The following is a 23627-nucleotide window of genomic DNA, read 5'->3' on the forward strand; positions in this document are numbered from 1 at the left end:
CCACTCTATTATTTATTTATAGAAAGTTGCCAGACTCACGCCTGGGGCCAAGAATTTGGTCCTTTGCTGCTTGGCCGCCTCCATTCTGTGACAAATGAATTTGGGTCAAAAGTTGTGCAAATTAAAAAAAAAATGAACCAAAAAAAGAAAACGTCCTGTGGCTGATGTCAAAGTTCCTTCAAACAGGACCTAAAGATTCGACTCGCCTTTGACTCGCCTGAGTGACATTCAACTGGTCCAAGTGCTGGACCGAATTGCAGTTTTATTTCCATTCACGTAGCTCCACACACGGAATGTTGTCCTTTCCCAAAAAAAAAAGAGAAAAGTAAAGAATAGCTTTAGTCGAGGGTATCGACTAACCGATACTTATTATCCCAGTACATCTTAAACTTTGGGTTTATACTTTTGGATAAGCTACAACCTTTAATATTATATAGTTTTATAGTTAAGATATTAAACAGTTAATTTCATATATAACAAAATAAGAAAAGTATAGACAATCCATACTGGAGTGTACCGACTATACCTATTATCCTAATTGTATCTTCAGTTTATGTATAGTTTCACAGCTAAAAAATCAAAAAATATATATATTTGATTAGATTACATTCATTGACCCAAAAGTAACATACCCTTTTTACTTTGCAAACAAAAGGGTAGAAAAAACACATCAAAAAAGGGGGACACCAAAACGTTACAAAAGATTTACACCATCCAAACCTCAACGCCTTCTCCTGCATTGTGGGCAATACCATTACTTTTTCAGTTTGCTGGTTTGAGTAATGGATTAGATTTTTACTCACTTGTTTTGGGCTTCCGCGCTTCTCCATTGGATGATAGTGTGTTCGTTCTTTATAGCCCCCCAAAAAAAAAGGGATATCACGCCGCTGATGAAGGGATGCAGGGAACCAACTTGAATGAACTTAAAACTTGTGTTTTACCTAGGAACTTTTGCTGATGTGTTTGCAAAAGGGGGAAACGGAAAGCATCCCTTCTATGCTATTGAAAAAATTAGTTTAGGAAACTTGATTTTTATTCTGAATCATCTATTAGGTCAATTTGATGAAATTAAAAAACTTTTGATATTTCTTTTAATAAGCAGAAGCTTTTCCTGGCAATCGATTGGTTGTGTCTTGACGTCCAACTTAATATGAAATAAATTTTGTAACATCCTACTTCAAATACTCCTTGATTTGTTACACACTTTATTTAGTAAATCAACATTTATTTGAAATAATTAAATATTTGATATATTGAATTTCTAAAGAATTCGCGTTCTTAAGCCTTTACATTTTATGGCAGGTTTATAAAGAGACTCCACATATATATGTCAAAGTAGGCCTATATGTTCCTGTCGTCATCTCAGTAGGTCTGGTACTTTGTTACATTCAGAAAAATTACAAAAAGCTGAAACGTGTTTGGTGTGAGTAAGAAAATTAAGTGTTTCACTATTAAGTTAGTGATTTCCGTTGTTTTTGCATACATTTTCTAGATTTCTTCGAGCAATCGTAATTATTCTGAAAAGTTAAATTCCCGAACTAATCCGAAAATGATCACCACACTGATGGCACGAACAGCTGTAGTCTCCATAACGGTCTACATGACGAACCGTGTGGGAGTTTGGGGCAAGACGGAGGAGACGGACCGCCTGTTGCATCAGATAACCACGGGTCTTCATCCACTTTTCGGACTTATGCGTCGTGTTCTAGGCATTGAGCCGACTGATCTCAGTGTGGGCGAACTGGCCCGGGAATACTACAACCAGGGTGTCAAGGAGACCTTCCATATAATCCGGAATCTACCGAACTACTCGGAAGACCTGGCCGATGGGGCCAAGATCGCCTGTCTCGACTTGGTCGAAAAGGCCAAGGAGTTGCGCCAACAAGATGTAGGATGGTGGAATATTACCATGGATAATGCCAAGCTGGAGGATCCAGCTAAACCCGCACATCCTGCTGCCGGAGATGGACCGTCCCACGAAGTAATCCTTATCGAGAGGCCGGGTGATATAGATGGCTTTGCTGGGGATGGCGAAGTTGCCCTCAAACCAAGCACAAAGTGAGGGATTTTATACCACAAAACAAGAATTAACTTCACCATGACTTGCCATCTGCTAAATCTAATTGTTCAATTTTTGGGTACAATACAACTCTATAAATCAGGTCTTGAATGTAACTCACCACTGTTGATACTCTGAAAACTAACTTTTCTATAAATACAAGGCATAGTTAAATTGCAACACTTAAATTAAATTAAACATTTAGGTGTGCTAAAGAATTCGCGTTCTAAAGCCATAAAGTCAGTTTAATTAAAAAGTGTTCCAGAGAATTCACGTTCTCAAGCCCTTCAAAAAGAACCTGTTAGAAGATGAATGAAAGAAAGTAAATTTTGGTTTATGTTAGAGCAACAGTAGTCGTTCTTACTATTCTTCTTTTGTTTTTTTTTAAAGGTGTTCTAAAGAATTCGCGTTCTCAAGCCCTTCAAAAGGAACCTGTTAGAAGAATAATGAAAAAAAGCCGTTTTTGGTTTATGTTAGAGCAACAGTAGTCGTAGTTACTATCCTTTTGTTTTTTTTTTTATCTTTGGCTGCTCCTACGCCCAGACACTCGGTAAACATTGAGAACAGTCAACAGTCTATTAAAATGCCAGTCGAGCCGCATTGCCAACCAAAGTCAAGCCGTGCGAAAAAGGATTTTCCAACCCTTCCCCGAGTTGAGGAACTCCCCAAGAAGGAAAACTGAAGCCAAGCGAACCAAACCAAATCAATCCAACCAAACAAACACCCAACCCTTTTCCCATTTCCCTTATCCAGTTGTTCTGCGTGTTGCTTAACATGCGTTTTAATGTGACCCTTGCGGGCCCATAAAAATGGGCATTTTTTACCTATGAAAATCGCCGTCGGTAGAGGTCATCCCTTTAGCCCTTTCTCTCGGGGACATTGTTTTTGTTTTGGTACCTGTAACTTGCAGATTAAAAGGGTTATATCTACAAAAAAAAGAGCGAGTACGACCATATAAGGTATTTTCTTGATACACCTACTTGTTGTAGTATTATTATTTCAAATATTTTCTATTACTTATAAGTCGGGTCCCACTTTTATGATTTTGTTTAGCATCTATCATGTCCAAATCTAAAATACCCTATAAACCATAATATTTTTCAAGAAAGTTACCATATATTTACAGTAAAACCAAAGGCCTTTTAGGTATGCAACATATTTTCTAACAGGACCGTTTCTTTACTGGCTTCGATTGATTTTCGCTTTTATTGTTGAATTGCAAACAGGTTGGTGGGTCATAAAAACGGGGCTACAGGTGGAGGATATGGTCGTGCTGGAAGGGTGGTAAATCCCTTCTTCAAGTGGAGGGAAATAAACTTTATAAACAGCTCCAGGCAATTGACAAACAGGAGAGGGGAAAGCGAGAGTTGGTGATTGAAAAACTAGCTTCAGGTCTATTAACATAAATTTTAATAAGTTTGAGCTTATTTGCTTACCTTTTATAAAGGGTTTCTAAAATTACATTAACAATTTTATTGGCATTAAGTTATTCTACAAATTTAATTGAGTTTTTCTTCAACTGAATTATCCATAGAGTTTACACATTTCTTAAAGTCTTATTCAAATACCTAAATTTATTCGTTATCCTAGCTCTACCATCCAATATTTAAAGTATATCCATTGCATTGTTGTCCAAAGCATAATCCACGTTGTATCTATTTACATATTTATCTGCTTTTTGCGGGATTCATATCTGTGACTCCTGATGGAGGATGCTGAAAAGGTTAGGATAGGGAGGCCAAGGATAAGGATAAAGGCTACGTGCCGCGTCTTTTGGCTGACTCTTTAACCGCTTATGCCTTAGATTTATAGTCACGGATTTTATTTATGTCACTTTTCCCGTTCTTACCGCTGGCACCATTTTTCTTTGCGGTTTAGCATACAAAACGTCTGCTCCTTGGTTTTTCTGGTCCCAGCCCTTTTATCCTGCCACATTCTATTTCCTCGCTGTTCCTCTAAACGTTGCATAAAATCAATTTCCCTAAGTTCAAGTCCTTGATGATGAGGTAAAAGTGTTGTAAGTTTATGCCGCTCTAAAGCGTGGGCTCTGAAGTGGTACACTAAGAAAAAGAGGACACATATATGGTAAAAAGCGCTCTCGAATTAAAGCATAGACGCTCTCGTTTGCTAGAGTAAATCGTTCTTGATTTTAGTAAAATATGCCTCTTATCGAGACAAACCTATGATTGCTTTCAAGAGCGATTTCCACTTGATTTCAGTATGAATCGTTCTTGATTTCAAGAACATTTTCTTCTTTCTTTCCAATCTTTATGTAAAACTTAATCAAGTACTCGTTTGGAAAACTGTATTTTGATTCCCAAATTTAATACCTTTCTCTCGATCTCAAATTAGCGAGACTAACTCCTTCTCAAAAAATCGAGAATACTTTTATCTCTATTTTATGATTGTTTGTTTCTGAAAAACCAACTCAAGAGCAATTTCAAGAACGTTTTGTCTCGAATAAGAAAGAAGACAATTTCCCAAATTAGGAATATTTAATCCTGGCTTATTTTCGTTCTCATTTGATCTCATTGTGATGAAACATTTTCGCTCAGTGTGTGTGGAGTGTGAATGTTAGTCAGTTCTTGGCGCTGTTGTCGGCACAGCTGGCGCTGAAGTTCTCAGGGGTTTGGGGGTTTCTGCTTTTTGGTTGGGGTTGGATCCGTGGGTTCGAGGGTTTGTGGGGGGTGGCACATTTGGCGCCCAGCCGAGCGCTGTCTTGCATATTTAAGTTGGCCGAACCCCCCTTTTGTCTTGGGGCTTAGGGGATTGGGGGCTAGCCAAAACTCCCAGCCCCTCAACGTCCGGTTGCCCCGATGTTTCCGTTCAGCTCTACTCCCAACTACCTGGAATATACCAGAGTGTTCGTTCCGAAGCCAGCTTCATTAGTAGTCACTCTAGATGAAGGAACCCTCTTTGCCATATTTTCATACGTTCATTTGGCCACTGCATTCATTTCCGTTCACTTTCAATTCCGTTTATTAATGAACCGTCTTGATGCCGGATCCCTTTTCCGGATCTGCTACACTTCAGTCTCATCCGTGAATATTTTGTGCTAATTTCCGTTTAATTGTTTAATATGTTGTTTGCATTTTCTATTAGCCAAAGTTTCCGGCGTTCATTGTTCTGGCAATTATTATTTTCCGGCTTGCCACTTCGAAGTGACCTGTCTGCCAAATGGGTGTCGGGTTAGAGGTGCAGACTCAAAGGGATCTAATCGAGTTAATTGCCAAAATTAACTGAGAGCTCGTTGAAGAGTCTTTGGGTTGGGCATAGAAGTGGCGGTTTAAATAAGTGGGTCTTAAAGTTGAGTTCTACTCTGGGCGCGTTAATGGAATTTGTAAAAGAGAAACTCCTACTTAGCAAAATAAATGCATTAAGTGCTACAAGGTAAGAGGGTGATTTTAACAAACTACATCAAAGCAGTTTAAATATACTTATACGGAATTATAATTTAAATATGTTTGAAAATATCATATTGATATGTTTAAAAATAATAATTTGATATGATGAAAATACCATATTGGTTGGTTTATAAATAATAATTTGATTTCTTTAACAATATCAATATCAATAAAATATGTTTGTAAATATAGATTTGATATGATTAAATAACGACAATTTGATTTGCTTGAAAATACTATACTGATATGTTTAAAGGTATCAATTTGATATGTTTTAATATATTAATTAAATATGTTTAAAAATATCAATTTGATATATTTGAAAATACCATATTGATATGTTTAAATTGATATTATGGAAAATGTTAACTTGTAATGTTTCAAATAGCTTGTTTTATATTCCCTTCTATGTTTGTGAAGCAGGTAAATCGACTTGAGTAGATCCTATAAGTCGTTAGCATTTTAAGCAAGCTGCTCAAAACAATCGGTCTTTTAGCTATACGCCTTAATTTGGCTGAGCTACGATGAAAAAAGCGAAAAAAAATTTCGCATTTTTGACAAAAATCTGAATTTCCTATTTTTGACAAAAATTTGAACCCTTTTTTTCACTAAAAAAGTTCAGTTTTTTGGCTGCCATAACAAAAGTATAGATCAGAATGAGGAATGGCATACCTCGTTGAGCTCGTTGTTTAATTCCCAATCGATTGGCATTCTAACCTGAAAATTTTTAATTTTTTGCCATTTTTCGAAAAAAAGTGATCCTACCCCTGCAAAAAATGAGAAAATTGGTCAAAAAATAAGTTTTCCTAAAAATGATGAGGACCGTTGGCATTTTAAGCAAGCTGCTCAAAACAGTCGGTCTTTTAGCTGTACGCCTTAATTTGGCTGAGCTACAATGAAAAAAGCGAAAAAAAATTTCGCATTTTTGACAAAAATCTGAGTTTCGTATTTTTGACAAAAATTTGAACCCTTTTTTTCACCAAAAAAGTTCAGTTTTTTGGCTGCCATAACAAAAGTATAGATCAGAATGAGGAATGTCATACCTCGTTGAGCTCGTTGTTTAATTCCCAATCGATTGGCATTCTAACCTGAAAATTTTTCATTTTTTGCCATTTTTGAAAAAAAGTGATGAAAAAAATAAGGAAATTGGTCAAAAAATAAATTTTCCTAAAAGTGATGAGGATCGTTAGCATTTTAAGCAAGCTGTTCAAAAGAGGTGGTTTTTTTGGCTGTACGCCTTAATTTGGCTGAGCTACGATGTAAAAACCGAAAAATAATTTCGCATTTTTGACAAAAATCTAAATTTCGTATTTTTGACATAAATTTGAACCCTTTTTTCGACATAAAAATTCAGTTTTTTGGCTGCCAAAACAAGAGTATAAGTCAGAATGAGAAATGTCATACCTTAATGAGCTCGTTGCTTAATTTCCAATCAATTGGCATTCTAACCTGAAAATTTTTCATTTTTTGCCATTATTCGAAAAAAAAGTGATGCAAGCCCTGCAAAAAATGAGAAAATTGGTCAAAAAATAATTTTTCCTAAAAATGATGAGGACTGTTAGCATTTTAAGCAAGCTGCTCAAAACAATCGGTCTTTTAGCTGTACGCCTTAACAGGATTTTAATTTAATTTCCGAAGAGAATACTTCAGATACAAAATGTTAACCAAAGACTGTTATCATATTTTGAACTTAACCCAAACTAAACCTAAAAATTGTTGACACTTAATTTGAAAATTCATCAAAGGGGAAAGAATTGATTGAAAATAGCTTTACTCTTGCCAAAACCAAAAGTAAATCGAGCATCTTCCCCAGATCCCTTGGGATTTTGACTCCCCACTGGCAGCTGTTGTTTAACCAACTCCCGTGGCATTGGGTCTTAGCCACAGTTAAGACTTCATTTACATACAAGCCCCTCACTCCACCGCTAATTTAAATCATTTTAATGGCCCAGAAGCGAAGGCAGCTCAGCTAATTCTCGCACAACTCCAAAGCCCGGCCAAATCCCAGTGCCATAAATGTGGCGCTGGATTAGCGTAGTCGGAAAATTTTGGTAAATGGGCCAGGGGAAAAGCAAGAATCGTATGGTCTCAGCTGGCTGAAAAAGTCGCCGGAGAACGATGTTTCTGAGAGAAAGCCGCAGCCTCCTTTCTGCAAGCTCCAACTTGGAATCTCCAGTCCTCACTTTCAATTATTCGCTTTCGCTGTTCTTGTTTCTTGGTTTCCAGCTCGTTTTACCCCCGAACCAAAAATTTCCCAAGCTCTTGTTACTTGGCAGTCGTAATAGAATAAAGTTTGCACCATGGGAATTTCAACTGTTGTTTTTCAGCATTTCCCACCTGACCGGCTCCCCATTTTCGAATTCCCCATCCATCCCCAGCTCAAACATCGCATTTCCACCCACGGAGACCGAGGACATAAAAAGTACATAGATCTCCGCCTGCTGGGGAGCGTCTTTAGCTTGTTGCGAACTTGTAATCCACTCAGCCCCTTACCTTTTCCCCCGCTTTCTGATTTCTGTTTTAAGTGTGTAATACTTGTCGGAGCATGGAAAATATAAAAATTCAGTCTTACTACAAAAAAAATACTGTAAATAACTTAATTATGAAACGATGTGCTGTTTAACAAAGAAAACTAACAGCTAAATATGATATAAAGATTAAAGAAACAGTTGAATATTATTTGACTTGTTTATTATTTTTCAAATAATATTAGTTGATATTCAGTCAAAGCTTTTTGCTAGTGTTAAATAAAATACAAACAAATAAAACTTTTAAGTAATATAAGTTATGTGAAAAGATATTTTAAAAGTTTTTTTAAATTCCAAATTTTTAAAAAGAAACAAACGCGGTACACCAAGAAGAAAAACCGTTCCCATCAAACTCGATTTCAATATTTTCGTTCTCAATATTAGGACGAGCGCCCTTTTACTGAAATCAAGAAGAATAGCTCTTGGTTTAAGAACATTTTTTTGAAAGTAAGTTGTCTCATTTTCAGTATAAATATTTTCGATTTCGGTAATAGTTCTCGAATCAAGCATAGACGCTCTCGTTTTCAAGATTAAATCGTTCTTGATTTTAGTAAAATATGCCTATTATCGAGACAAAACTTTGTTTTTTTTTAAAACAGCGATATCCGCTTGATTTTCGTAAGAAGACTACTTTCTTCTTTCTAGAATGCTTTCATCTTGATTTCTACCATAACCCAATCTCGATCCCATATGAAATTTCTTGGAAAAATTAAAAATTTTTTATATTCACATTCATTTTTATCATTTGAAAATTATTATTTAGGATATTACAAAATTCCTTATAAGGACTTTATTACTGCTTTAAGTAACATTTTTGTGTTCTTAGTAAAGTATTTAATTTACTTTAATTTTGATTTGATTTAGCTTCAAACTATAAATTTAATAAAAATATATACATATAATTAAAAACAAGTATAAAACTCAAAAAATATATAATTTTCCAAAAACATGTGATTCTTAAACTTAATTTGCCAAACAGTGCCCAAGTGTATTCACCTAACCTTCTATTTATTATATTTATGTCAGCATAACGTTTATTTTCGGCGAAACTTGCCTATTCTTTGGTGCTGTCTTCCCCCTTACTTGGTTTAAAATTTAACACTAAACCAGGGGCAGAATCTGAGACTCCGAGGGGGGTATACGACTGTCATTTAGTAGCGCTGCTTACCTACTTACGATGCCGTCTGCTGTCGTCTGTCTGCTGTCTTCAGTCGCCTGCTGTCTGCTTATTGCTTTTATTTATTTACTAGACATAACTCCAAACATCTCCAAATCCCCCTGTATTTTTCCAGCACACTCTTTTGACCCCCTCCCCAAACTGGAACTTTGGGTAGTCATGTTTTTGATTTGTTGTGGCCCGACGGCGTTTTAGCAGTCGCAGGTGTTACGGCCCTTCATTTCAGTGGTGTTTATGACACGAAGTTGAATTTTATGCCGGCAACCGAAAGTATGCAAAAATATATTTATACCCCTGCATATATTTCGATACCCTGGCTCGGGGTATTTTGTGTTTCATCGGAAACTGAACCAAGAAATTTAAATTTCAGCCATTATTGGGTATTATATTAATTTCTGGTCCTTACTCTAAAAGTGTATAACATATTTTTATTAAAAACTTTACTACTATTACTTAAGCTTTTAAAATATATATTATATATTTATGTTAAATTATTTGAATATTTATTTAATTAAGATATACATTGAAGGCATTGCGTCTCTTACACAGCTACTATTATAACTTATAATCCTGACCATATTATTTTATAAAAAATTTACTGTACTTTATAATGTGTATAATGAAATTGAGAGTTCTAAGAAAGATATACATTTTCTTATGCATACAGATTTACAAGTGTTAATTTAAAAATCATATATTATTATATCTTTTAAAGATTTATCCAATAATAGTACTTTAATATTTTTCCCGCTCTTATAAAACATATACGAGGATAAGAATTCCCAATAAGGGTTCCAAAACAATTTAATTTACAAGGGTATTTGGGACTTCGAATACTTCATGCTTTGTTTATTTTTCAAACCGTAGTCTCCGGTGCAAGTATCCGTATCTGTATCTGTATCTGCATTAGTACATGTTTCTGTATCTGTGTTTGAATCGCGCCACAAGGGGGCATAAAAAACATGCCTGAAAGTAGGCAACACAACATTTTTACTCGCCCATAATGTTTTATATTTATTTGTGGAGGCGGCAATCGAATGGTGAATCGTGAGTTTGGGGGGCAAATCGAAGTGAAATCGGTGGTTTGCCCAGGGGCGACTAGTCAATTAAATTGCTGACCGGTCATTTGATGGGCTTTTGATTTGCCTGCGGTGGACAGTATTTTGCTACTACATACATATATTCGAGATAAGATTGGAGCCATGGATCTTTGGCCGTAAAACTAATCAACCTTAAATACATTCTCGGACCATCAAAGTTAAGCTGCTTAAATGGGCCATGCGACATGGTCTGGCCAGCAAAAACACAGGCACAAACTAATTAAGTAATTACTTTTCGCTAATTAAACCCAAGCGGTAGAGAAATTCAACTTCAATTTGACTTGAAGCCCGTCTCCTTGGCCGTGACTCCCTGTCCATCAGCCTCACACTTTTATTTTCTTCTTGGCCCAACAACTTTTGCTATTTTGCTCATTTTATGTGGATCGATTGAATCGACGATGCTTAAATATTAATGATGAAAGGAGGCGAAAACCACCATCAAAGAACTACACAGAGAAAACTATCTAAGAACATTGTTCTTGAATTGAGAACATTCGTTCTTAAAAACCGTTTAAGTACATTTTGATATCAACATAAGAACGAAATGGTGAGAAGAGAAAGGTTAAATTGAGTTATTTAAACAACAACATTTTGATAAGTATACACTAAGGACTGAACTAATAGTTTATTTGTACATACAATGTACTTAAATGCCGCCAATTCAACTTGATTCGAGCAAAATAAAAACATTTTCAACTTAAAAATGTCGTTATATTTTTAAGTATATTTTCAACTCAGATCAGAACGTCAGAATTTTCTCTGTGTAGCAGTAGTTCGGCTGTTTGGTCCTTTCATAAGCGGACGAGATGGAGAAAAGTTTTCCGCAGCTTCCGAACTTGTGACTCATGATTCCTGGAGTCCTTGGTGGGGGGGGGTGGGTGTGGAAAGGTCGAGGGATTTTAGTTCGCCAGCCACATAAGCCACACCTGCTGTGAATCGAAAACCGAAGTAGGTATCGATTTTAATGGTTGGGTCTGACCAGGTTCCGTCTTTGCAATTTAAACTAAATTTATCTTAAATTATTCCAAGAATATACCCAGGTGTTCTTTTACATTTTGCCCTGCCAAGTATGTCGCCAAAGAGCTTGTTAACCATTTTGAATATATTAATGATATGGTTGTGCAGACTTCCACCATCTCTTCATAATAAATGTCTGAAGCTGAATAAAAGGGAATAAATAAAATTATAAATAATTAAGAAAAATATATCTTAAGACTCTTGGACGTCTGACTTTTTGCTATCGTATTTTTTTACTTGTCTTAAATATTATTTTACTTGTCTTAAATATACACGAAAAAAGTATTTGAACTTAATTTTATAAATGTTGAGTCATTTGCGATTTTTTTATTTTAAATTTCAGTCAAAATTTCATTCTTTTAGTTAATTTACTAAAAAAAATGTATTTAAAATATAGTATCTGAATAAGTAGATAATTTTTATAATTTATGGAAAAATCACAATTGACTCAAAATTTCTAAAGTCCAGAGCGAATACTTTTTGAGTCTACTGTTCAGGGTTTTTACAAAACGTATATCAGTCTAAAAGTATTTGGACTTCATTTTATAAAAGTCGAGTCATTGTCGATTTTTTTCAATATCCGTCAAAACCTCACTCACTTAAACTAATTTACTAAAAAAAATGTATTTAAAATATAGTTTCTAAACATGTTTTCTAATTTATAGAAAAAATTATAATTGACTTAAAATTTCTAAAATGCAGAGCGAATACTTTTTGAGTCTACTGTACCTCGGTTTTTACATAAGTAATGTGTTATAAAAGTCATAAATAATGTGTACATAATATATTTATTTATATTCATAACTATAATAATAACTTAGTGTGTGCATTTGTGAGCTTTATGAAAATAAAAATAACTAAATAAATAAATTTAAGCTTCAAAAAGAACTAAAAGACTTTATAGAATCGTTGGTAGAGCCATTCGATGCGACAAAATTGCGGAACTGGGAGCTTAAGAGCAGGAAAAATCCGAAGAAAAGAGTGTCGGGAAAATTTCAGACACCATAATTAACTTGCTCATAACGCGGCAACAAAGGACGACAGCTCGTCGCGGCGAAAAGTGGGCGGAAATGGGTGGAAGTGGGTGGAAAAGGGGGTTTTCCGAGGACAAGAAGAAGCAGACGCCAGATGCTGCCCGATGGAAAACAACAACAACAACAATATAAACAAAAAGGGGGAGGCGTTGCGTGCGAAAGGGGCGTGGCACTAACATTGGATAATTTTTTTCGCCGCACATTATTTTTTTCCCATTTTTCCAGCAGACATTTGCCATTTTCGTTGTTGCTGGAAAAGCCGTGCAGTGAAGTGCTTTAAAAAGATAAAAGCCATTTATCACGCATGCACACTCAAACCCCTTAGAAAACTGGGGGAAAATGGGGGATTTTATCCCCAAAATACAGGTGCTGGAATCGAAATATATTGTGGGTTAGAAAATGGGGGGAAATTCCTCCATTGAACTGGCTAATCCCTAAAAGGAAGTTCAGAGGCAGAAAATATTATATTGAATATCTACTATCTATATCTAAAGATATTATCTATATCCATATTTACTATCTCTATCTTTACATTTAATTTATATAAATATATTGTATTTCTAAGAGTAGAAGTATTAAAATTAAAAGATCTACGATTTGCAAGATCATTTCTTTTACTTAATGGAAAGTAACCAAAATAAATATGTTAACCATTCAAGCAAATATATTTTAAACCCGTTTTAAACAATTTTAAGCCATTTCTAATACCATCCAACATGAATTTCTAGATGCTAGGCCAATGGGGAACCATTTTGTATGGGTATATATATAGAGGAATACATTTCCCAATCCCTCCGACTTCTTGACTAACGGTCACATCGTGCATATAATTTCCGGCCTAAAAGCATGCAACAGTTTTCCGCCTTCCCCGCTTTTGGCCACTTTTCAGTTTGGTTTTTCAATGCACGTAGCAAAAGTTAGCCAAAGTCATAAAGCACTTTTTTTTCCTTCATCTCCTTTTTGCTGCCAATTCAATTTGTTATCATTTTTTCCTCCGTTTGCGGTTACTTTGGAGTGTGTAAACGTGTTTCAGTGTGTGTCGGAAAATCGTAAATAAACAAGAGCGGAAAAAGGAAAATTTCAAGGAACCAGCTTCACTTCCTATTTATATTTATAAAAACTAAACCATTTAAATGGTGTTACATTTTTTTTATAAACATGTTTGTTAGCCTTTTTTGGCATTTACCCTCAATTTAAAAAAACTAACGTATGTCTTGTTTATAAAAATGCCTTGCATTGTAGTACAAAAAAATTCTTCCTAATAGAGGTGCAGAAAACATCGCTTTTCCGATATTTTAACAGGCAAACATCGATGTAACATCGAAAAACATCGATGTTTCTGTAACTCTAGTTCTTGTAATCATCAAAAATTGTATTATCATAATAATCATTCATTATGTAAGATAACCATCCAAATTATTATGATATTATAGAAAATACTTTTATAATGACTTAACAATGACTAACCATGCTACCTTTCCTAAATATATAAGGACAATGTTGCATTGTTTAAAAAATTACTCCAGATTACATAAGTTCCGATCAGATAGCGAAACATCGGTATACAAGACCTTAAAATGTCTTTACAAGGACCAGAACTATCAATTCCACCTCTTCATAAATATTGAAAAATGGTTTATTGTTGAAAAGATAACTCCAGATTACATATATTTCAATCAGATAGCGAAACAAGGATACACAAAACCTTAAAATGTCTTTACAAGGTCCAGAGTTAACAATGCTACCTTTCCTAAATAATTAAGAAAAATTTTATATTGTTTAAAAAATAACTCCAGATTACATATATTTCAATCAGATAGCGAAACAGCGATATACAAGATCTTAAAAACGTACTTACAAGGACAAGAACTATCGATGCTAGAATTTTATAAACATTACAAAATTGCATATTGTTTAGACAACAACTCCAGGTTATACTTTCATCCTGGTAGCGAAACATCGATGGTAAATTGTGAGAAAAGTACATCGATAGATGCGAATGGACCCACTAAATTTGCGGCGTCGCCGTTAAGTTTTATCGCATTCGCGTGTCTGGCATGCATGCCTCACTACCGAACCGCCCACCGCCCACCACCCCGCCCACTGCCACCCACTGCCACCCACTTCCACCCACTGCCACCCACTGCCACCCACTTCCACCCACACAAACAACAAGCAGCACGCAACTGAGCTGAAAATTGCTACTTTGTCTGGCACTCTCTGAATTCAGCAGCAATGTGGACTAGTGGGTTAATATGTCTATCACTTTTATATGGCTAGTTGACGCTACTAATATACCTATACCACTTGAAATTGAAATAGCTAAAAGTCTCGAAGGTTTTCCATAAACGGCTGTCGATTCCACGGATTGCGCAAGTTTCCGGAAAAGGGAAAAGTCAATTGCGCAGAGGAAAAATTGTATGTTTTCCAGCAGTGGTAAGAAAAATGTTGATTTTCCTTAACATGAAAGTAAAAAGGGGAATTCTTTGTTTACGGTTTATCAAAGGGATACTGAGATACTTCAGACATATATTTAAAAATCTAAAAAGGTTTTAGTCCATAGCAGTTTTTTTTAAATGAATATCACTTAAAAGATTAAAAAATATATATTTTTGTCTTTTAGTTTTAGATTTTTAAAATTAAAAAATTTTATTTTGCATAAAAATGTGTAATAAAAATAAGATGATACTGTTTTTTTTATATACATATGTATCTCTCCCTTTTTATGCATTTCTTTCCAACTTTTACTCGCTGCAACTTTTTGCCACTTGCCACAATTTGCATTGCGAATTTGCGGTTGCACTTGTTACTTGTTGCCCACCTCCCACTTTTCCGCCCACCACCCACTTTTCCGCCCACCTCCCGCCATTTTCCTTAACCCTCTGCTGCCGCTCGCTTATTGGATTATGCGCTTTCTCTTTCACACACTTCCGCATTTGCCGCAAGAAAAACTGGAAAAGGCCAATGGACAGTGGAAAAACCAGACGCACCGAGGGAGAAAAACGCGAATCCAGGGAAAATCTGTAGCGACGTCAAGAAAAGCCGGTCAAGCTGGCTGAAAGCTCTGAAATAGTTTAGCTCAATTGGATTGGATTTTTCCAAGGCAACTGAGAAAAAGTGGAAGCGGCAGCAAAGTTGTCTAATTAATTTGCATTGGCCGATGTTTGTTGCGTCGCTTATCGATTTAATTGCCGTCCACCAATTGAAGTTGATTGAACTTCCAGGAGAGCAATAAAAAAAAAAAAAAGAGTGTGCAGATCGGCGGAGAGACAGTTATCGGTAATTTGAGACCGGAGAGAGCGAGTCCTTAGGCCACTCTCATTTCCTGGCCAACTCTTTTCGCGCTCTGGAAAATTCGCACAGTGGCTGCGATCGTTGGCCAAAGCGATCAAAAAATATACTTCCTGAAAGGAAACTTTAACCAAATATGACTTGATTTGGGAATGAATATTTCAGATTCTTTAAGAAACGTAAATCAAATGAAAGAATGTTTTAATTATATATGTAAATATATATATGTACTACACATTTTATAAACTAATTTAAGTGATTTTGCTTTCTGCTAACTAAAAAATTATATCAAAGCTGAGATTAATATTCAAGAGAATAAGTCTGACTCATTTTGTTTCAGTCAAAATCTCCACATTGTGTATGATTTGCATATGCACAGTGGATCATTAGAAGCGAAATTAGAAGCAAAGATAAATTAGTCTAAAATATTAACGTTATTCGGGTAGTTAATAATACATACTGAAGTTGATACTACCATTTGTTTATACTAGGATGAACTAAAAAATGTTTAACATTAGTCTTTAGTCGCAAATCTTAACATAATAATTTTTTTTGCATATCCACAGTAGTTCCAAAAAATAAACAAAGGTTTAAGAATATAAATATTAATAAAATATAACATTTTTAATAGCTATTATTGATATTATCCGATATTTAGCTTTATTTATTTTCGATATTTATGATAATTATATGATCTATGATAAATATTATTAAAATAAAACATTTTTTTATAGGTATTATATTGATATTATCCGATATTTAGCTAGGCCTTGATACTTATAATAATTATATGATCCCCAAACTTTTTTATTAGATAAACACACCCATACGATATGTTCCATGTGGGTTCTAAGTATGGTTTTTGATCTTTCGAGTTTTTCCCTTCTCTACGAAGACACAGTTCGTTCGCATCGAATGTGGATCTTCCGCCGGGGCTTCTATTTATAACGCCCGCAACTTGTGTGTGCTGCAGGGCGATCTGACACCACAGTGCCTCTTGGGGCCGCGATGCCCAAGTCGATGCCACAGTAGCCTCAAACCCGTCAGTCACAAGAAAACTTTCGATGCGAACGCGCGCCGCATCTCTCCACGGTCTCCGTCGTCGCTGTTTTTTGTGCTTCTCGGGGGGCACAAGGTATACGAATACGATTACGATTACGATTACGACTACGATTGCGATTGCGAGTACACGAGTTCGAGCCCCTCGATCGCGATCCACAAAGGTGTGACCATTGCCCCTGGGAATCCTCCTACCTGACCCCAACCCACAAAAAAAAAACCAATGTGATTCATCGCGATTCGCTTGAAATTCGCCAAATCGGATGCTTCTTTTTCGCAACGCAAAAACAATATCACACAGCAAACAATTTAGGATCATAAAAAAATACTGTTGACTAACATTATAAGCATTTTAGTAAGCAGACTTCAGAACTATTGATAACATTTTGTGTTTATAAATAGAGAACATTTTAAATTAATCACTCTGTTGAAGTTTTATATCAATGAGAAACTGGAATATAATATTGCGAAATATTTATATGATATATTTTCCGAAAACTAGGTTTTATTTATTTATTGTAAACTCGTTTTGATCACCCCTTTTGACATGAGTAAATTTTAATCAATATATTTGCAACCCTTTTTATAGACATATTATGTTTTTTGTTGCCAGGGGTGATAGTTGCGAAAGAGAGTGCAAAAATAATATAAAATGGACATATGTTTTTCCGAATAAATTAACTAAAAGTACTTGTGCTAATAGAAATTCAACAAGGAAATACCCTTTGTTACCACATTTATTCTTATTGTATGCAAAATAGGCCTAAAGTTACCCATTTCGGGGTCACCTTTTCTTCGTGTGTGATTGTTTAACGCTTTTATGATTGTGTTTTTTTTTGTGCTGTAACTTGGCTAACGGTTAACGGTAAACTTAGCTGACTAACAAAAAAATGATGATGATGATGATGATAATAACAAAAAGAGAGAAAATAAAACACTTTTATTTTTTTGACAAACGACACAACGAAGCGTAAAAGAAACAAAACAAACGATATAAAAAGGAAAAGAAAAAGAAAAACAGCAATGGTAACAAACGAGGCAAATTAAATTGCAATTTATGTAATTTTTGTGGCCATTGTGGCTGGGTCATTGGCATCTTAGCCCCCAAGTACGAGATCAAATTGAGCTGGCAAAAAAAAAAAGGGGAAAAAACAAGGGAGGGGAAGATCCGATTGCCATGCAGATATGACGACTAAATTGTGGGTCTTAAAAGCCTTAAGACTGCAGAATTCCAAGGAATCGGTTTGTTCATTAATCACACGCCAAACGATCGGCAGACTTTAAGCGCTAACGACTGACAAATGACAGATCCCGGCTTCTGGGTTGCTCTTAATGGATATATCTGCGAAGAATCTACAAAGAATCTGCGAAGAGTCCATCAAAAGGGGTCTTTCGGTTCCTTCCAAAGGGTTCCTTTGTTCAGATCAATGAGAAACCCATGATTCAACTAGCAATCGCTATTACTAAGCATCATAAAGGGTTTCTTTTACGAACAGTCCTTAGATACTATGTTTATATAGAATATTAGATAGGTTCACCCCAAGAAATAATGAAAATATAAGAAAAAATATTTTAAGAATTTAATATCCCCGTGTTTCTTATGCATTTAATAATCGAATCACATCTAATCACACTTTTAAAAGGGTTTTTATAACCAAGTTCATAAGAATTTCCCGAATATTCATATCATATAATATCATATAATTATATAGAATAATAGATAGGTTCAACCCTACGAAATAATGAAAATATAAAAATAAATATTGTAAGAACTTACAAAGATCGCAAATATCAATATCTCCGTTTTTCTCATCCATTTTAATAATCAAATCGGATCTAAACACACCTTTAAAAAGGTATTTATAACCATGGTCATAAGAATTTCCCGAATATTCATATCATATAATATCATATAATTATATAGAATAATAGATTGGTTCAACCCCAAGAAATAATGAAAATATAAATATAAATATTTTAAGAACTTACAAAGATCGCATATATTAATATCCCCGTGTTTCTTATCTATTTTAATAATCAAAAAAGATCTAATCACACCTTTAAATGGGTTTTTATAGCCAAGTTCATAAGAATTTCCCGAATATTCATATCATATAATATTATACTCTTTGTGATCTTAAAAGTTCTTAAGCAATGACGAGCCAGTTCCAGTTCCTGATAAAACCCAAGTTACTCACAGTTTATTAAATTGCTCAATTTCCAAGAGATATATCCCCGACATCCCGACATATATCCCCCATGAATCAATCCAAAAAAGAGCGTGACAAAGACCGACTGGCGAATCGCGTCGCGTTTTCCATATCGCATCGTATTGAAAAGTGTTTATCGTAGTTCCATCTTTTTGTTTCTGTTCAGTTTTTACATTATTTTGTGTGTTGTGCCCCAAGTGAAACGATCCCATGAAAATATAATATAAATACGATATATAAACGGCCAGTTGTTCCGCTCGCCAGTTTGTATATTTTTCCGAGGCAGCCACAAGATCTTTTAAGCGACTCCCTGTGTGTGGGCGTCTGCTCAGTATCGCGCGTCTATATATGGTGTATATATCTTCTGATTAGTTTAATTAAAGCGTATTTCAATTGCCCAGTGCGCAGTTGTTGTTAATGCCGCTGTCTTTGTTGCACCACATTTCCTGCGGCATTAAAATTGAAAAAAAAAGAAATAGAGGAGCCACCACCATTGCGGCCGCCAAGAAAATCGGGAAAACATGACAACGACCAGCCTGGGCAGACAAATACTGGAAAAGTTCTTTCCATTTCGGTAAGTGTTCGAGAGGAGTACGGTATGTACTTCTATTTCGGCGGAGCCTAAAGACCGCCTAAAGACTATCAAGTGAAAAATGCCAAAGTGCCAAAAATAAATATGGGTCAGGCGACGACGACGATGCGTCGGGATGGGAACCGCCATACTCATAAGATTGACAATGATGCGCCCCCCATAGTCGTTCCACGTCTATATTCCACTCCCGATCTCCTACTCAATCTCCAACTTTTGGCGAATTGCTATTTTGTCTAGCACCCATAAACACAGATGTATAGATGGGGTCGCAACCCAAAAATACACCCCATATTTGCAACTGTACCGATTATAAACAGATTTTGCAAAACTATATTGAGATCTTTGCATTCAAAAACCTATCTATAAAGGGGTTTATGAACCAGGGTTTTGAGTTCAACTTTAAACAGTACCTACATTTTTTTAAATTCAAAAAATATTTTAAAACATTTTTAAAACCGTTTTTTTATGTCATGTTGTTTTGTAAATAAATGTTCGAGGCTTATTAAAACCAATTCATTTGTGTAATGATAAATAATTTTTGGATTACCTAAATATTTGTTGTATTTTTAATTTGTTTTTAATACCTCTCTCTCTGTAAATATCAAATCTCATGTTATTTTTTTAAGGAAAATACCAGAAAGATACCAAATGATTATTGAATGTATAATTTTTGATTACCTTAGTATGTTTTTATTTATAAACCATTTTAAAAACGCTCAATCTCTGTTTATATCGAGTCTCATGTTGTCTGTTTAAGGAAAATACAAGCCTTGTATGCATTAAAACCATTTAATTTGTAAAATAATGATTATTTCATTATTTTTTGATTACCCAAATTTGTTGTGGTATTTTTTATTGGTTTTTACTACTTCTCTCTGTAAATATCGAATCTCAAGTTATCGTTTTAAGCAAAATACAACACTCATGTGCAATTAATTTGTAGAATGAATATTGAATGTATAATTATTGATTACCTTAATATGTTTTTATTTATAAAACATTTTTTTTTTTTTTTATTTCGAATCCCACGTTGTCTGTTTAAGGAAAATACAAGCCTTATATGCATTAAAACCAATTAACTTCCATAATGATGATTAAATTTATGATTTTCGTAATTGCTTTCTTAACGTTCGCGTTTTGCATACAAACTGAGTTTAATTTGAAGTGTGGCCATAGCTTGCGACCAAAAAAGAGTGCTGGGTGAAATAAAAATCGTTTTCCCAAACGATCATCAAAGAGTAGCCACAACTTTTCACATTTGTCATGGGTAATTAAAGTCAGATATCTGATGGATGCCATACATCGGACATCCCTGATTTGTCTCTAGTGATCTCACTTTCTCTCCTCGAGTTAACAATGTTTACTTAAGTTTGCAGCTGTTTTCGGGGCCACGATGAATAAACACTTTTGATGACCAGAACGATCGCAGCTGCCTCTTGAGTTTTCCACCATTTTCCACCATTTTCCACCACCCACTTTGCCCGCATTATCCTGACTGACTGACTGACTGACTGGTAACCCTAATAAACATATTTTCTCATTTGCAAAAGACTCATTATTTCGCCCCCTTTTTCCATTCGGACGCGAACTCATCGCAGACCATTTTCCTAAGCATTTTTATCGCATGCCATAATTGTCTGCATAACAATAACACTTTTGACATTAACAACAACCAGCGGAAAATGGCCAACATTAAGGCAACAACAATGTCATAATTTTTCACAATAAAAAGTGTTTTTGTTGATTAAATGGCGCAGAAGAGTGAAGCCGAAAACTGATGGTAAAAACGGGGGGGGGGCGCCCTGCTAATTTGCCATATCTGGAGTACGAAAAAAAAAAAGAAAAGGGAAAACTTTTGCTCACTTTTCCATTTTCTCACTCTCTCCGAAAGTTTTCGCCAAGCGTTTTTTGCTTCCCAAATTGTATTTCTTTTTTTTTTCGTGGTGTGAAGAGCCAAAAATGGAATTGGCCCTAATTTTATTGCTTTCGTTTTATTTTGTGGGGATTTCGGGACGAGAGCATGTGAAAGGGTGCGAACTTAAGTTCTTCAAAATACTAAAATGTGGGGGATGGTCGTCAGTTTGAAGGAGTCAGGAAGTGGCATCATCTTATGTTTTTTGCCATGCATGTTTATTGGGAAAGAAAGGATGGGGGTAATAAAGTGCTAGGGATAGAGCATAATGTAAGGCGTACGATATTTTGTCCTTCCTATCCAGTATATCCTGAGGCGTAAGATAACGCGGTATAGATACCGATTCTATCCTAACGCGTAATATATCTCGTAAGATATCGCGTAATATAACGCATACCATAACCCATCCTTTCTACTGCATAACATAACGCTCATTATAACGCATTACTTCGTAATGTAACGCGTATGATAAAACGTAATAAAATGCATACGATATCCGTTCCTTCTATCCCAACGCTTTATAACGCTTTATGGAACACCTACGATAACCATATGTCATGACATGTAAGATAACGCGTAATATTACCCGCACTAATCCTTCCTATCCTAACGCGTAATATATAACGTAATATAATGCACACCATATCCCGCGAAGGATACTTCGTAATGGAACGGAGATGAAAAAACGTAATAAAATGCGTACGATATGTAAGATAACGCGTTATAGAACGCCTACGATATCCAGTATGTCATGACGTGTAAGATTTCTCGTAATATTACGAGCAAAATACTCATTCTATCCTAGCGCGTAATACACGCTTAAAATAACGAGTAACATAACGTCTACCATATCCCACCTATTTCTATCCTAACGCCCAATAAAAAGCGAAGGATATTACGTAATGTAACGTGTATGATAAAGCGTTATAAAATGAGTACGTTGTCCATTCCTTACATCCTAACGCATAAAATTACGTATAACATAACGCTAAAGTGGGCGTAGGACAACGCGTAATATAATGCGTTCAAAAACGCATAGGATAAGACATTACTTATAATAAAATGTAAGATAAAACGTTATTTACTAATGGTTTTCACTACTTTCTTACCTCGTTAGGAGGTTTTTTTTTTCGATGAACAATGAATTCGCGTTAGTTCATCTGTGAGATACATCCTCTTGATCTCCATCCATTCCTGACATCTGCAAATTCTGCCAAATGGAGAGAGAAAGTTGCAGTTTTTTCTGTCCGCTTTTATTTGCCATTTTGCAATCTGCTAAAATGCATTTGCCATAAATGGCGTACATGCATGTACACTAATGTACATACATACTCGTTCACATAAATTTCACAATGTTGCAAATGGCCAGATGCCATACAATTTTGTCTTCATCATTGGCAAAGTCAACTCCAACTTCATCATCCTCATAATTATTATTTATACTGGCATTTTCAACGTCAACGTTGATTGGCCACCAAATGCTGAAATTTTCTATTATTTTTATTTGCTTTGAGCAAGCAATTTCATTAGTTAATAAAATAAAAGTTTGGGAACACCAGTTTAAAAAACAAAATTATGAAAAAACATCAATAATTGTTTCTATGATCTTCTATAAAAGCATACTTTATAATGAAAACATAATAGCTGTTATGAATTTTAAACGAATATTACCACATGTGGAATAAATAGATAAAATTAAAGAATAAATCGCTAAAAATAAATGAAGTACTTTTATGCAATATTTCATTTGCTCCCCTTGTTGTTGTGGCAACTTTCACTAGGAAATTTATTAATTTATCCTAGGGGAGCAATAGTTCGATGCGTGTGTTTGTGTGCTTGGCTATCCCCCGGATTCGTGACCCCTGACCCCCGTCCAACTCCTCCCTCCCCCAATCCTCTCCTGGGGGTCAGCAGACAGTAAACACGAATATAACTCCTGTCCACCACAGGACCTCGGCTCCTTCAACTTCAAATGCTGTTAAGATACTTTTTGTTTGTGTTTTCCTTGTCGTAAAGTGGGCGGAAAAGGGGCCAAAGGGGCGGGGCATCAGCAAGGGCATTATTTAATTACTGGACTACAACTGTCCTGGCCATTCCTTCGGCACAAATTTTTTCACTTTTCCGCACTTGTTTCGCCTTGAAAGTCGTAAAAATATTCTGAGGTTGCTGCCATTTTGGAGGTTTAAAAATGGAATGTTTGTCGTTCGGGGGAAACTGGGGTCCCTTCAATAGCTTGACCCCGTC

The 23627-nt window shown here is 35.4% G+C and overlaps 2 protein-coding genes across 4 annotated transcripts in view; both read left to right on the forward strand.

Annotated features, from left to right (window-relative positions):
* spri (Src homology 2 domain-containing protein sprint) overlaps window positions 1-23627 on the forward strand; it is a 123168-nt gene that overhangs the window by 24972 nt on the left and 74569 nt on the right. Inside the window, exon 1 of one of the 3 annotated variants that reach the window (XM_017086755.4) lies at window positions 19298-19453. The exons of the other annotated variants lie outside the window; for them this stretch is intronic. Coding sequence (XP_016942244.2) covers window positions 19401-19453 — 53 coding nt within the window. The 5' untranslated portion in view covers window positions 19298-19400. Of the gene's footprint in view, window positions 1-19297; window positions 19454-23627 lie in introns of those variants that run through there. 3 annotated transcript variants of the gene reach the window in all.
* On the forward strand, window positions 1476-2239 carry LOC108019083 (MICOS complex subunit MIC13 homolog QIL1). Its single transcript, XM_070997539.1, has one exon. The coding sequence runs from the start codon at window positions 1550-1552 to the stop codon at window positions 2060-2062; it is 513 nt and encodes a 170-aa protein (XP_070853640.1). The 5' UTR covers window positions 1476-1549; the 3' UTR covers window positions 2063-2239.

The sequence above is a fragment of the Drosophila suzukii genome, chromosome X, assembly GCF_043229965.1.
Source record: "Drosophila suzukii chromosome X, CBGP_Dsuzu_IsoJpt1.0, whole genome shotgun sequence".
NCBI lineage: Eukaryota > Metazoa > Arthropoda > Insecta > Diptera > Drosophilidae > Drosophila > Drosophila suzukii.